Consider the following 16,010-nt stretch of genomic DNA (forward strand, 5'->3'; position numbering starts at 1 on the left):
ATGGCCCAAATAATTAGTATTTTCTAAATTGTTAACGGTAATTGTTTTCCCTTTTCTTTTAATACTAAAACCTTTCTAACTCATAAGAATGTAAAAAGAACTGCTGGATCAGACCAGTGGTCCATCTAGTCCAGCATCCTTTTCTCACAAGTGGCCAACTGATGCCTGTGGAGGGCCAACAGGAAGTCACAGAGGCCCTGAGATGAATATGAGAAGAGCCCTGCTAGATCAGACCATTGAGGGTCCTTCTAGTCCAGCATCCTGTCTCACACAGTGGTCAACCAGCTCCTCTGGAGGTCCAACAACAGAATCCACTGCCCCTTCTCTTTAGCCTCCCCTGGCCCCCGCTCACAATGCCCTCACATACTGCCACCCTCTCCCACCCATTTTCTAATAGGGGTCTCACCCTCATTGGGCACGGGATTACCCATTCAATGACTGCCAAACCAGTCATTTCCCAAGCAACAGACCTTGTACATTTCAACTAGCAGAACTTAAATATCCCACCTAAATATACTTTAGGTTTTGAAACTGTCTGACAAAAGCACAACGTTCGCTTCCAGGATTCAAACTTCTAGTTTATGTGTTATCACCAAAGGGGCAGAGAGAGAAATTCTCTGAGGTCCAGGGGGCCACACAGGGCCTTTCATAGATCTCCACATTTACCGAATCTGTTTGCACAGAATCTGTTTTCCGTCCGCCCCAGAGAGACAGCATGGAATTGCTCTCCTGTGTTGCTCCACCATCTGGAGGGACAAAAAGAGAACTCTCCTTTATTTGACAGTTCAGTTCTTTGAAACACACACCTGAAGCTGTTTTATACTTTGTTATTTAAATTTTAAGAAACTGCTGCTGTGGAAATTTGTTTTAATGTGGTTAGTTTTAGTTATGTATTTTATGAGCTGTTATTGAAACAGCTGTATTGTGATCCGCCTTGAGCCCTTTGGGGGTGAGGCGGCCTATAAATCTAAATAATAATAATAATAATAATAATAATAATAATAATAATAATAATAATAATAATAATAATAATAATAATAATAATGCTGAAAGACAATCAGTCTACAAGGTTAGTATTTTTCTACTCAGCCTGACTGCAGCTCTCCAAGGTCTCAAGCAGAAGGGTTGCCCGTCACCTCCTGCCTGGTCGTTTTAGCTGGAGATGCCAGGGATTGAACCTGGGACCTTCCAGATGCCAGGCAGATGCTCAATCACTAAGTCATAGCCTGTAAGCAGTCAGGCCCCTCTTTCCACTAAGATGCCACAAAGGCATGGGGGCAAAGACAGGCATAAGAGCAAGACACTTGTCCACACAAAACTGATATCTCTCAGAGGATTTTTGGATCCATCTTGTGTGTCAAGCTTGGGCAAGAAGGAGGTTGGCTGCTCAACTTTTCCCCTGGACCTTTGTGTGCCTGACTGGACAATAGGGCTAGCTGAGCCCCACTGCCACCATACAGTGATTTAACCAGCGCTCCGAGAAGACTGTTATTTACTATATCTGCATGAATCCCAGCAATCAATCAGTATTTAAGAGAATAGTCCAGGCATTCTCTTGGGTCCTGACAACTGCCAGCTTACCTCAGGACACACTTTGGGAAATAAATATTGGTCCTTGGGCCATTCATACTGTGTGAATGTTTTGGATCCATGGCACACCCAGACTTTTATATGGGCCCTTTCCTTTGCTCCTGGAAACGCTGATCATTCTCCTCTTCAGAGCTGCTTTCCCTGGGTATCCCTTCAAGACGGGTAACTTTAACTCATCCCTGAAACCCCATCCAACCTCCTCCCTATTCTCTTAGTCAGCTCTTGTATGTTTTGTGTGTGTGCTTATTTATTGCTTTAAAAATGTATTTATTGCTTAACATGTATTTCTTGTTTTACTGTTTTTGTTCTTTAATAAAAACAATTTTAATTATACAATTGCTTGCTTGCTTGCTTACTTGAGAGTTTTCACCCAGGACTGTCCTGCTATAAATGGGTTATCAATCCCAGTTATCCCCTCTTGCTCTCTGTCTCCAACTAATCCCCCCCCCCCCGACACACACACATACATATATAATGGAGACTGTCTGCTTAGGCCAAAGGCTCCCCTCCTTCCTTCCGTGAAACAAAAACCGTAACAGCTCAAGGGTGCCCCATAAATTGCTACTTTGCACACAGGTAATCTTAAACAAAAGTTGTTTTTATGTAATGTAACTGCTACGAGCAACCAAAAAAAAGCTAGCAGAAAGCTTGAGGTGGAAGGCAAGGAGGGATACAGGTGAAATGCTGCCAATATGGTTTGGAAGGTCCCAAAAAATACCATGCCTTCCTGTTTACATCACAAACCAATTCTCTTAGACTATGATCTTTCCAGAAAGGTGGTACAAAAGGCAGTATGGGAAAGAAGACATAGTGAAGCAGGAGAAAACCTGAAACCACTGAATCAATGGATCAGAAAAACAGACCACAGATTTCAGGCAGCTGGAGAAGGAAATCCAAAGGAATGGGTGTGCATTAGATGTTACCTGGCAGGGAGGATTGCTGGTCAGGCAACTGCGGGACCACCCAGAGCAGCAAACTCTGCTTGAGGTCAGCTGGAGCCGTGTCTGCCTTGGGAAAACAAGTAGCCACGTTGACTAATGGTTCCAGCACCTGAACAAGAGTGGAGAATTGAGGAACAGGAGAGAGATCAGGAAGAGAACAATCGAAGGGCCAGAAAAGGTGTTCCCTTCCTTTGAAGATTTCTAGTACATCTGGACAACCTGTGGAGATTCTTAGCATGTTCTCTGCCCCCACTCACCACCTGCTGAATCCCCCTCACCTGCTGGTCCTGATTATGGTCCTCAGCCTGACTCAAGAGGAAGCCTTCTGCCAGGGCCACTGCCTGGGAACTGCTCTTTGGCTCACATTCCCTGACCCAGCTCTGCATCTCTGGGGGCAGGACAGTCAAGAATTGCTCCAGGATCACCAGGTCCAGCATCTCCTTCTTGCTGAGCCTTTCTGGCTTCAGCCATTGACTGCAAAGATGGTGGAGTCGGCTGCAGACCTCTCGGGGGCCCAGAGCATCCTCATAGCAAAAGTGTCTGAACTGCTGGCAACGCACATCTGAAGGGAAGACGGTGTATCCCAGGTTCTGTTGTTCAGTTCCTTCCCACGTCTCCCTTCTGCTCCCAGCCTCCATGGCATCAAAGTTTTTCCTTGCTTCCAGTCCAGCTGGACCCAGTTCTCTCTTCATCCTTCCTTCTTCTCCAAACAGCCTCTACCTGGACCAGCAGATCACCTTCTTCCCTACAAGATTCTTCTACAAAGTCCAGTGTGACATCCTGCGAAGCCAGCTCTCCTTTTTTTAGAATAATCTCTTCCACTGTCAAAGCAGGGAGGTATTTTGCAAGAATATTATTATACTATTTATTTGTTCAAAAATCAATAAACAAACCCTATGAAACTGCTCTTGTATTGCCCCCTCTCCCTGTCAATCAAAAACGTTTGCAACTCACCAGGGAATTCCTGTTGCCTGGAAACTTGGCAGGAATCGAAGCCGGAAGCGGTTGTGGCCAGTCACGTGCCCTCACTTGTTGCGGCCTCTCTAGGAATTGGGATGCCTTCCATTTAACTCGTTGGTGGTCTCTTTCCAGAGAGATGAAAGGGCAAGCTCCTTTATCTTGCCTGTAAGAGTGTACATATGGAAATCCCACAACTCGGGAGTTAGAGGTGGGAAAGGGTGGAGGGTGCCTCCCACTTTTCCTGCCCTACTTATTCAAAGGTTGCCAACCTACAGGTAGGCCCTGGAGATCTCCTGGAATTCCAACTGATCTCCAGATTACAGGGATCAGTTTTCCAGAGGAAAACATCTCCTATGGGGGCTGGACACTATAGCATTATGTCCTTCTGAGGTCCCTCCCGAGGCCCCAAATATCCAGGAATTTCCCAGCCAAAGTTGGCAACTCTGTTTCCCAGTTTCTCAGAAGCGATGCTTTTGCCTGGAATAAACAGGCTGTGGGTGATTTTTGAAAAACCAGCAAAGCCTATTTGACTGGACTCTGGAGGCAAGAAAAAGAAATCTGTCCTCCACTGTGGGAAGGGGAAACCCCCCTCAAACCACTTCCCATCCCCTTTTAAAGAGTTGGTCTCTTCAGCTTTAGGCATTTGCAACCAAAGTCTCACTGCAGGTTGAGGAGTCCAGACTAAAGGGCCACACCATCTTCCTCTCTGATGCCTTCAAGAAAGAGGCTTCTTTCGATCCAGGCTTTTCACAAAGGGACTTCATGAACAGTCTTTTCATGGCCTGTGTTGCCCAGATATCCTTATTCCTTTCATGTTTAGCTCTACAACTCTGATAGGGCCAGAAGTCAGCAACCTTTACTGTCAACCTGTACAACCTTTACTACTATTCCTGCAGGGATAGTGGATTGATAAAAATCAGTCAATAAAGAGCGATTTCTACCCACCCCAAAAATCTGTTTGGAGCCAGAAAACATATTTGAGCCTTATAAAGAAAATAATACAGCCTGTTAAAGGCTGTTGTGAGAATGAAATGGAAGCAAGGAGAAGAAAGCAAGCTGCTCTGGGAGAAATGGTGGGGGAGTTAAATGAATTATACACATGAATAAATGAATGTAGATAGATTGGGTAGAGTCTAAATAAATCCTTGGATCCTCCCCCACCAGCCCCAGCTCTAGTATTATAGAGGAATAAAAAGTTCTCTCCACTGTCTCCTCTGTCCCACACCTGCACTAGCAACTCAATGGAGCAGGAAGGGACTATGCCATGGCAAGTCAAGGGATCCTCTCTATTGATACCACTCTAGGAATGGAGACTCTTTCTCTTTCACCCTTAGATTGACTCTCTCTAGTCTACACAATCAAAAAGGACCCCCTCTTTGCTTTGCCCTTCCAGAGGCTTCATCTGTTTACACAGCCAGCTCCACTCAGTTTTCCCTGCAAAATGCAACAAATGGAAGGAAAAGGAATTTAACCCCCTTTTCCATCCTGGCTGAAGCTCATTCTTGTGTTTATGATGTCAAGAAGGGATGCTGAAGTAGGCAACTGGGATGGAGCCCATAGATGCAAAGTCAAGTCTTTCCTATATATCCCAAAGAAATTGATTGAATTAAGCAGACAAAAACTGTTTATTAAAAAGGTTTATTGTGAAAGAAAGGGGTAAACAAGAAGGAAGGTTGGGTTGAAAGGGAGCAAAACAAAACAACGGGACAAGCACTCAGCAACAGCACCAAGATGTTCAGATGAAAACCAATACAATTGCACTAAGCTACACATATTGCGTATGCTGTAGCTGGTTCCTCAAAGCATGTGCAGAGTTCCTTGCATTTACAAAAAGTTGAAGCAATCCTTAACTCTTACCCAACTTCCCATGGATGGTTTCCACTTTAAAAACTGAAGACAAGGGAAAATCCCAATGTCCAGATATTAATGGAGCCAGATCTAAACAAGCCTCCTTTCTAAGAAAAAGTGGATTTCTCCAATCCCATGCAAATCCCAGTCCGTGAGAGGCTACTTTTACCAGTCAGAGCTATATCTGGAAGTAACGGTGGCCCTGTCATGCAGTGCAGTACAGGTGAGTCAAGGTCCCTCTACTTGTGGGGTGGATGCTAGGAGGCAAGGTGCTCTGAAGTTACCCCGGGGCACCCTAAATTCTGGGAACAACTATAGTCCTACTTCCATCAAGCACCTGGAAATGACCCTGAACTTTCAGGTCAAATAGATGGTCTGGTCTGTCCTCTGTTCAAAATGGAGCAGATCTGCCAGGATGGAAATGAAGAGCTCATCCTCTAGGGTTCAAGATACCAGACACTCTTCAGTCTTCGCAAGTTTTAGGATTTCTGTCATAATAACACACTCTGTCTTGACTGGGGTTTCATGCTTCGAGCTCAGCTATAAGCCTGACAATGTCATCAACAGAGGGCTAATGGTTGGGGAGGGGAAAGGGAGTACTCTAACCCCCACTATGAACCCTTACACCAGCGTTGTGGCAGCCAAGGTCTTGATTTCTTGGGTGGTGGGGGTGGTTAGGAGCAGATAGGGGAGGAGGGAGTCTGTGGAGACCAGGGAGCTGTCTCATATTCTGGATGTGTATCAGGCCCGATTCAGATCTAGACAGATATTGAAGAAACCTGAAGCATCCAATTAGCTTTCCTGTATCAGATCATTTCATTCCTGGCAGGAGGGACACCTCAACAATACTTTTGGTTGGTTACAGCCCTGAAGTACTTTACAAGAATGATGTTTATTAGGAGGGTTAATTTTATTTCCACATGTAAAGAAGCTTTTCATCCCCGAGTGTGAACCATATGAAAAGCAAATCCAGGAGGAGATGGTGGAGTGCTACCCTGAAGCACACCAGCTCCAGCAGAGCTGTACTGCCCCAATATAAACATGAATGATCCAGAAGTAATGGTGGTCCTGTTATGCGGTGCAACACAGGTGATCTCCAATTGAATCAAGGTCCCTCTACTTGTGGGGTGGACGGCAGGAGGTAAGATGCTCTGAAGTTATCCCAGGGGACTCCAAATTCTGGCAACAACTCTTTCTCTGGGGACAGAGTGATAAAAGGTCCATACTGTTAGCACACCAGCAATTAGCTTCACACAATAATTAGCAATTAGCATTTGCCCCTGTAGTGGATCTAGTAGCAGGCAGAGACAGAAAAGCCAGAATGTAAAGCATTAAACGCTCACAGAGCCTGAGAGTGTGGGTGACAGGTTGGGAATAGACAGGGTTTTAGAAAGACTTAGAGCTTCAGAAAGCATTTGAGAGATGTTCAACTCTAAGTTCCAGAGAGAGCAGATGTGTTTTAGTGTCTTGGGAGAGACCTGTAGTTTGGAGAGGGAAAGAGAATTATTGAGGAGATATTAGGGGGAGCCCTCCCGAGAGCCAGAAAAGGAAATTTGCTAACTTCCTAAGAAAAGAAAAATGAATTCCCTAGAGTCCAGGTTATTGGAACAGAATTAATAAGTCCTCCCATCAGTGTGGGAAGAACTGAGGGAACTGACTTCTAAAAAGATTGTGTCAAAGAGAGACCCATTCTCTTTTAAGAAAAGGGACCTCTTCCTTGCTTTTCTTGAACTGCTGGGAAACATTAAGTATCTTGAGAACTCATGATGCCAATGTTTACTGGTAGTTAAATTGCAAGTATTTATACAATTGTGTTTGAGCCATAGCAGAAATGATTAAATTGGATTGGATTTTATTGTCTGTGTGCTATTGTTGTAATGTAGTTGCTACCCTGAGCCCAGTTTGACTGGAGAAGGGCAGGATACAATTTTTTTTTAAAAGTCAAAAGTAAAAGAACTTTGAGCAAAGGTCTTTCCACACTCCAGGCATTTATATGGCTTCTCCCCAGTGTAACTACAGTGATCGGCAGTACCTTTATTACTCTGAGTAAAAGTCTGTCCACATTGTAAACATTTATGTGGTTTCTCTCCACTCTGCATATACTGGTTGCAAGTAGGATAGGCATTCAAAGAAGAGCTCTTTCCACATTCCAAGCATTTCTATGGTTTCTTCCCAGGGTGCATACGATGATGGGAAGTAAGGTGGACATTCTGAGAAAAACTCTTTCCATACTTGAAGCATTTATATGGTTTCTCCCCAGTATGGATACGTTGATGGGCAATAAGATTGCCTTTCTGAGAAAAGCTCTTTTCACACTCCAAGCATTTATATGGTTTCTCTCCTGTGTGGATACGCTGATGGATAGTGAACTGGGAACTCTGAGCAAAGCTCTTTCCACAGAGCAAGCATTTATAAGGTTTCTCCCCAGTGTGGATTCGTCGATGAGCAGTAACCTCTGAACTCCGAATAAAGCTTTTTCCACACTCCAAACATTTATATGGTTTCTCCCCAGTGTGGATACGTTGATGAACAATAAGGTCTGAACTTTGAATAAAGCTGTTTCCACACTCAAAGCATTTATATGGTTTCTCCCCTGTGTGGATACGTTGATGGAATGTAAGTTTGTTACTCTGTGTAAAGCTCTTTCCACAATCCAAGCATTTATATGGTTTTTCCCCAGTGTGGATACGTTGATGATTTGTAAGGGTAGAATGCTGAGAAAAGCTCTTTCCACACTCCAAGCATTTATATGGTTTTTCCCCAGTGTGGATACGTTGATGACTTGTAAAGGTAGATTGGTGAGAAAAGCTCTTTCCACACTCCAAGCATTTATATGGTTTCTCCCCACTGTGGATACGTTGATGGCAAGTAAGATTGCTATTCTGAGAAAAGCTTTTTCCACACTGCAAACATTTATATGGTTTCTCCCCAGTGTGGATACACTGATGGGAAGCAAGATGGGCATTCTGAGAAAAGTACTTTCCACACTGCAAACATATATATCGTTTCTCCTCTGTGTGCTTATGCTGATGGACAGTAAGATGCAAACTCGAAGTAAAGCTATTTCTCCACTCCAAACATTTATTTGGTTTCTCCCCTGTATGGATTCTCGAGTATGTACCAAACACTTGAGATTCAGCACTCTGGCAGGAGGAAGATTCATTTCCCCTCTTCCATTTTGTTCCAGCATTTCTTCTTTGTTGAGTTTTGGTGAACATAAACTGCTGTGGTTCTTTCTTGGGTTCATTTGGAGAAACATCAACCTCTAGAGAAAAGAGAAACAACAATAAAGGAAAGAAATGTATTAAGGGCTCTTGAAAAATTCAGAACAAGAATCCCTAAAAAGGGAGACAAATCCTGTGGGCTAGTCATCAAATTTTGATTCTTCCTTGGAAGGTTGTTCCAGCAGAGGCAAAGTCACTCAGTAGAGCCTCCATGTTAAAAAGCACGCTTCTTCTGAAGGCTGGTTGCCAGCAGGGCAACCCCAGACTGAGAATTTGCATTTTTCTTCTTGCTTCTGAACCTTCCAGGACGACAAGTTGGCCACTGCGAAAAACGGCAGATTATATGAAACTCAGGCAAATCTCTTCCTACATTTAAATACAGAACACAGCTTTTGCAAGAAAGGCAGGGTGAAGTAGAGCTTTACTCCAAAACTATGGAGACCCAAACTGAACTACACAGGCCTGGGGTGATCTTGGGTCAATCACTCAGGACCACCATTTTCTGCTTCACAGGGTCATTTTGCAAGTGGATCCCATAACTCTGGACCCTTACTAACCTTCCCACATTGGTTTTTAAAACATTAAAAACTTTTCAGTCAGATTCTTCCCATGAGGTGCCCCAGATAAAAGGCCTCCATTCTGTCCCTTTGCTTTCTTTGGCTATTCACCTGCTCAGTCCTCCATGGCCCTTTACAGGACTGTTCTTTTCAGTTTCCAAATTGTCACTTTACCCTACAAATTCATACTTTGGAAATCCTTGCCTGCATGTGGATCTGATCCACTCCTGTAAGGAAAGTCGCTATGAGAAGAGTCCTATTCCTTTAGAAGGAGGTGTTTCTGCCTTCAGCTCCTGTGAATAGAGTGAAATGAGAGCCTTACCCAGTGAGGTCACATTTTGATGATTCTCCTCCATGACTTCCTTGTGAAGGCTTCTTTGGTCCAGATCCAGCAGAGCCCACTCTTCCTCAGTGAAATGAACAGATACCTCCTCAAAGATCACCAGATGCTAAAAGAGAAAAAAGTATCCCCTTTTACCTTCAGCTCTAAAGGCAGTCCAAATGGACTTTTGTTAGGTCTTTGAGTAGTCACATCTTTACCAGAGACCTTCATTTTATGTCCAGACTGTAGCAGAGCAGCCAAAGGAAAAGGTGTTTGGTGTGGGTGGAGGGAATGCAACCAGGGATAAGATCCGCAGTTCCACACTTACCTGATCTGCCTTGACAGAAGCTGTTTTGTTACAAAGGGACCGTTCCATGGCACCACCTGTAAAAGAGAAAAAGGAACTTGAAAGACATTCTGATTTTTCTATTTCTCTTAGTTGAGAGCAGGGAGAAATAATTGCTTGGTATATTGGCTCAGGGGCATAATTCAAGAGGCTGATTCAGACAAAAATACATTTGTACAAGGACTGAAGACTGTAAACAGAGAGGCTAGAGCAAAGCATCTTTCCCACACACGACCTAGGTCCGTGGTGGCGAACCTTTGGCACTCCAGATGTTGTGGACTACAATTCCCATCAGCCCCTTCCAGCATGGCCAATTGCTGGTTCATAAAAGCCTAGGTTCATAAAAGCAGCCCACATACATTCAAAGAGGACACATATTAGGAAAGACACCCTTTTTGGTCTTACCTGGAAAGGATGTTCCAGGGTAACTCTCTTGCCTGATCTGTTCCTGCACCTGAAACAGAAGTGGGAACCCCAGACAAGGAGTTGATGAGAAAAGGAACAGGAAAGAAGCTGGGGAAAAGGTTCTTAAAAAGTTGGGACAATCCATGTGGATTTTGAGGATATCCTTGATCATATACTGTGCCTCTCTCACCTGCTGGTCCTGATTCTGCTCCTCTGCCTGGCTCAAGAGGAAGCCCTGTGCCAGGGACACAGCCTGGGAACTGGTCTCTGGCTCACATTCCCTGACCCAGTTCCCCATCTCTAGGGGCAGGATTGCCAGGAACTGCTCCAATATCACCAGATCCAGCATCTCCTTCTTGCTGTGCCTTTCTGGCTTCAGCCATTGCTGGCAAAGACGGTGGAGTCGGTTGCAGACCTCTCGGGGACCCACAGCTTCCGGGTAACAGAACTGCCTAAATTGCTGGCGCTGCACATCTGAAGAAAGGACATCTCCCAGACTTTTTGGCACAGCTCCTTCCCATAGTTCCCTTCTGCTCCCAGTCGTGGTGGCACCTGGGCTTTTTTTTGACTCCGCGACATCTGAAGGTGGCTCTCCCCTCATCTTCCCTTCCTCTCCAAACAGCCTCCTCCTAGACTAGAAGATCACCTTCCTCCTCTGCCAGGTTCTTCTGTGCAGTCAAGTGGCAGATTTGTGACTACCTGTAAAGCCAAGACTGAAATTTTATTAGTGCATTTGTATATAAACAGACATGCATGTATCTAATATCCACAAGTGAAGAAGTGAGCTCTGATTCACAAAAGATCACATTAGACTCAACGCTGATTCTTCTGTTTTATTTTCCTATGATAGACAAACACTGAAATGAGTGGATAAGTAGAGGAAGGGGGGCAAATTGTGTAGAGGTGGGAATATCAGACTCGATCTGGGATTCGAATCTGGGATTCGAATCCCCTCTCTGCCACAAAAGCTAGGTGGGTGGCTTTGGTCCAATCCACACTTTCAAGCTGACATACCAAACACAATTGTTTTGAGGATGAACCGGAGAAGGGGAGAATGTGGCAGGCCACTTTGGGTCCACACCAGGAAGAAAAGTGGAGTATAAATGATATTTTAAAAATTAAAGGAAGATGGAGAGCAGGTTCAAGAGAGCAGCAGCAGCCCACAGAGCATAACATGGGTGTCACTTCTCAGATTCGCATTTTTTCTGACCGTCGCTTTCCAGAGATCAAGCAGAAAGGCTTTCTGAAAAGGTCATCTGTAGCTTGCTAATATTGTTAAACTCTAAACTACAGATTCGTGCAACATTCGCCTTCTAGAGAAAACCACATGGGACCAGGAGCAGGGGGCAAACAGGGTGGCACATGCAGGAGCAAACATGACTCTCACCCAGCTTCGCTGAAAGCCACTGTAGCCACTGTGTCTCCTCTTTCTGTGCTCTGAGCCCACTAGCCACTGCCTCCTGCTACCCTAGAGGTTGGAGGGTGAGGCAAATCCAATATGACGTAACAGGGAGAATAAAGAAGAAGAGTTTGGATTTATATCCTACCTTTCTCTCCTTTAAGAAGACTCAAGGTGGCTTACAAGCTCCTTCCCCTTCCTCTCCCCACAACAGACACCTTGTGAGGTAGGTGGAGCTGAGAAAGTTCTGAAGAACTGTGACTAGCCCAAGGTCACCCAGCAGGAATGTAGGAGTGTGGAAACACATCTGGTTCACCAGAGAAGCCTCTGCCACTTAGGTGGAGGAGTGGGGAATCAAACCCAGTTCTCCAGATTAGAATCCATCTGCTCTTAACCACTGCACCACGCAGATTCAAAAGTTGGCGTGGGGCATGGTGGGTGGGGGAGAGGCAAATTCAAAATTTGAGAGGAGAGGCAAATCCCATTATTGAGGGGATGATAGGCAGATCCAAAAATTGGTGAGGAAAAGGCAGATCCAAGAGCTGGAGGGGTGAGAGACAGTTCCAAAAGGGGGTGGTGGTAAATGGGCAGATCCAAATGTTGGGGAGGGTGAGGCAGATCCAGAAATTGTGAGAAGCTGATAGGCAGATCCAAAAAATGGGGGGGGGGGGGGAGAAGCAGATCCATGGGGTGATGATAAGCAGATCCAGAAATTGGGAATGTGAGAGGCAGATCAGTCAGAAGTTAAGGGTGAGAGCAAGATCCAGAAGTTGTGGGGATGATAGGCAGATCCAGAAGTTGGGGAGGGAGAGGTAGATCCAGAATTTGTGAAAGGCAGATCAGTCAGAGATTGGGGGTGAGAAGCAGATCCAGACATTGGATGAGATGATAAACAGATCCAAAAGTTGGGGTGTGTGAAGCAGATCCAGAAGTTGGGGGTGTGAAAGGCAGATCACTCAGAGACTGGGAGTGAAAGGCAGATCCCGAAGTTGGGTGAGATAATGGGCAGATCCAAAAGTTGGGGAAGGAGAGGCAGATCCAGAAGTTGGGTTTGTAAGAAGCAGATCAGTCAGAAGTTGAGGGTTGAGACAGATCCAGAGGTTGTGGGGGGATGATACATAGGTCCAAAGTCTGGGGGATGATAGGCAGATGCAGAAGTTGGGGAGGGAGAGGCAGATCCAGAAGTTGAGGGTGTGAAAGGCAGATTAGTCAGAGATTGGGGGTGCAAGGCAGATCCAGACATTGGGTGGGATAATGGGCAAATCCAAAAGCTGGGGAGGGAGAGGCAGATCCAAAAGTGGGGGTGTCTGAAGCAGGTCCAGAGGCTGAGGGGGGTGGGTGGGTTGATAGGCAGATCCAAAAGTTTAGAAGGGAGAAGAAGATCCACAAGTTGTGTGTATGAGAGGCAGATCAGTCAAAAGTTGGATGGATTTGAGATGCTGTTCCAGAAACATTAAATGCTGATTTGAAAAAAAATCTAGTAGTGCATAACAGATATGTCAGTTCAGCCTCCCTGTCCTCCACTGGCCAATTTCCCATTTAATGAGGCTTTCTCAATTCTAAAGGTAAGCACAGAATCTTATGTTACACTCGATTTTTCCTTATATCTGTGCTGAGTCATTTCTATGGAGCAGCAATGGCGTTATAGTGGTTAAGAGCAGCAATAGTGGTTAAGAGCAGATGTACTCTGATCTGGAGGAACCGGGTTTGATTCCCAGCTCTGCCGCTTGAGTTGTGGAGGCTTATCTGGGGAATTCAGATTAGCCTGTGCACTCCAACACACGCCAGCTGGGTGACCTTGGGCTAGTCATAGTTCTTTGGAGCTCTCTCAGTCCCACCAACCTCACAGGGTGTTTGTTGTGAGGGGGGAAGGGCAAGGAGATTGTAAGCCCCTTTGAGTCTCCTGTAGGAGAGAAAGGGGGGATATAAATCCAACTCTTCTTCTTTCATTGTGGCTTTGTTATGGAGGGAGGCTTGGTCCCAAAAAGCCTGCAGGGTTGGGGTTTTTTCTGTTCTGGAAGAGCAAACTTGGATCTTTTTGTGGGAAAGGGGTGGATTTCCTTCTCCACTCTGCTATGGTTACTGAAGATACCATTCTTTTTCCTCCTGGGGTAGGTTGCTCACGGGTTAACCATTTAAAAAAGCACAAAAAAGCCATAACAAATCCAGGCTGATGGGAAGGATATGGGCACAAAATGCCCAAAGAAAGGGGCGTTTTGCCAGAGTTTGCAGGCAGCAGCCGAATGCACAGAAACAAGTTGCAGAATCCGCAGGGACCGAACTGCAGACAGACTTCAGCTCCGCCTTGGGGAAGAGGCGCTTCCACAGAGCAAGAGGGAGAAACTCTTTGGGAAATGCAGCCCGCTCGTTAACCATCTTAATTTAGGGAATATTATATTATTGCTTCCCTGTGGAGCCCGGGGGGTGAACTGAACTCCGCAGGAGTCTCTGCCACACACCCCACTTCCAACTTTGCAGATCTTCTTGCTCACCTTTTCTTCAGAGCAATCCGCCGGCGCTTCCCTCCTCCGTATTCCCCAACCCGGACTAGCAATTCAAAGCAGAAGGGAGTGAGTGTGGCAAATCAGGTGATGCCACTCTAGGAATGGAAACTCCTTCCCTTTCACCCTTAGATGGAGGCGGAGTCTCTCTGCATAGGGCAGAGAAGAGGCTGAAGAGTGCCTCCTTGTTCCATCCTGCCAGAGGGTGCATCTGTTCATAGCCTGCCCTGCTCCTCTTTCCGTTCAAAGGGAAGCCCAGATGCGACTTCCTTTTCCACCCTAGCTGATGTTCATTCTTGCCCTCAGGGAGGGATCCTGAAGTTCAGCAGGAAGAGTGGGGAGGGCAGCTGGGATGGAGTCCCTGCATGCAAAGCCATCCCTGTGTTTCTGTCCGGGAAAGTACACTACCCTCATCTGGTCGCTGAGAATGGGGAAACGTCTAACCGGGCTCACTGGCTTGAGCCACCACAGCATTTCCCAGGCACAGCTGCTCCCTCCCAAGAGGAGCATTTGTTCTTGGTTGTGCCTTGACCGGGTGGTGAAGCCTCCCCCACTCCATGCGCATGGGATGGAGTCAGGCTTCATTGCCTGTGAATTTATTTATATGGACATTTTAGACTGATGTCCTGCACTGCCCTCTACAACATAAGGGCTCCCAGAAGGTAATAACACATCATATACATTTAACAACATAAACAAGTACAATAGATTAAAATTAATGAAACGCAAATAAGATGGAACCCTAGGTTCCAAGCAAAACTGACTCCTGAGCAGTGGCATACTTGCCAGAAGTACATGTGGTCCCACGTGTCCCTGGGTGCCACCAATTTAATCACGTGCCAGCCAGGTACGTGATGGGAAAGTACCTCGCCCTGAGACTTTGGCAGAGAAACAAATCAAGTACTTGGCTGAAGAGTGGCGGCCCTCAAACAAAGTGCTGGGTTTGCTGTGAGGTTGTGGCGTCTCTATTTATTATGGGGTTGCCAACCCTCCTGGGAAAACCTGGAGTCTACTGGGATTCATGTGGAATTCATAGCCTTGGAAAGAAGGCCATCTGCCACTGAGCTGCGGCCCATGAGTGAAATGACGCCCAGTAAAAAGACTGACATTCATGTAGCCCTGTTATTGGAAACATATCTACTGTCAGACATTTCTTCTATTTACAAGTGGTGTTTTAAAAATTGTTTGGTTACAACGATTACAATAGGAAGGGGGAAGAGAAGAAGAGTTTGGAATTATAACTCACCTTTCGCTTCCGTAAGGAGTCTCAAGGTGGCTGAAGACTGAAAACTGAAGATAAGGGAAAATCCCAAATGTCCAGCTATTGATGCAGTTGGGCCTAAACCAGCCTCTTTTCTAAGAATGCCAAGTGGATGTCTCCAATCCCATGCAAATCTCTATCTCTTATATTTTAGACTACTTTTATCAATCATGTACGGTATAGTTCTCTTCCATAAAGCACCTGCTAATTAAATAAATAGTCTGGTACAAACCAGGCTGTTCTCCATCCAAAATGGAGCAAGTGTGCCAGGATGGTCCAATGTGGACTGGAAGTGAAGAGTTCATCCTCTGAGAGTCCAAGATCCCAGGCACTCTTTAGCCTTAGCAAGTCTTGGGATTTCTGTCACACATTCTCTTGACTTGCCTCAACCTTAGCAGTAAGCCCAGCAACGCCCACCAATTAAGGTTCCTGCTTGGGAAGGGAAGAGGGGGTATTCTAAGCCCACTCCGGTCTGACCCCCCAAGACCAGAGTTGTGGTAATCAAGGAGGACCTTGACTTTTCTGGGGGGTGGGTCAGGAGCAAGTGGGGGAGGAGGGGGGTCTGTGGAGACTGGAGGGCTGTCTCATGTTCTAGTTGTATCTCATCAGGCCCGATTCAGATCTAGATAGGTATTGAAGAAATCCAAGACATCTAC

At 45.7% G+C, this 16,010-nt stretch overlaps 3 protein-coding genes across 10 annotated transcripts in view; 1 reads left to right on the top strand and 2 right to left on the bottom strand.

The window, feature by feature from the left end:
- Positions 1–14,191, bottom strand: part of LOC125428612 (zinc finger protein OZF-like) — a 38,185-nt gene extending 23,994 nt beyond the window's left edge. The window contains exons 1-6 of one of the 5 annotated variants that reach the window (XM_048489039.1): positions 14,085–14,191; positions 10,384–10,892; positions 10,194–10,242; positions 9,771–9,826; positions 9,443–9,569; positions 7,521–8,604 (exon numbers count right to left, since the gene is read on the bottom strand). In XM_048489039.1, coding sequence (XP_048344996.1) covers positions 7,521–8,604; positions 9,443–9,569; positions 9,771–9,826; positions 10,194–10,242; positions 10,384–10,794 — 1,727 coding nt within the window. In that variant the 5' untranslated portion in view covers positions 10,795–10,892; positions 14,085–14,191. The other 4 variants (XM_048489033.1, XM_048489034.1, XM_048489035.1 and 1 more) reach the window with 4 other exon arrangements.
- LOC125428587 (zinc finger protein 883-like) overlaps positions 1–16,010 on the bottom strand; it is a 1,608,225-nt gene that overhangs the window by 1,356,766 nt on the left and 235,449 nt on the right. The gene's annotated exons all lie outside the window — the stretch shown is intronic.
- The window catches only part of LOC125428534 (zinc finger protein 345-like), a 770,962-nt gene that overhangs the window by 642,443 nt on the left and 112,509 nt on the right, over positions 1–16,010 (top strand). The window lies entirely within an intron of this gene.

Source organism: Sphaerodactylus townsendi, linkage group LG03, assembly GCF_021028975.2.
Source record: "Sphaerodactylus townsendi isolate TG3544 linkage group LG03, MPM_Stown_v2.3, whole genome shotgun sequence".
Classification (NCBI taxonomy): Eukaryota; Metazoa; Chordata; class Lepidosauria; order Squamata; family Sphaerodactylidae; genus Sphaerodactylus; species Sphaerodactylus townsendi.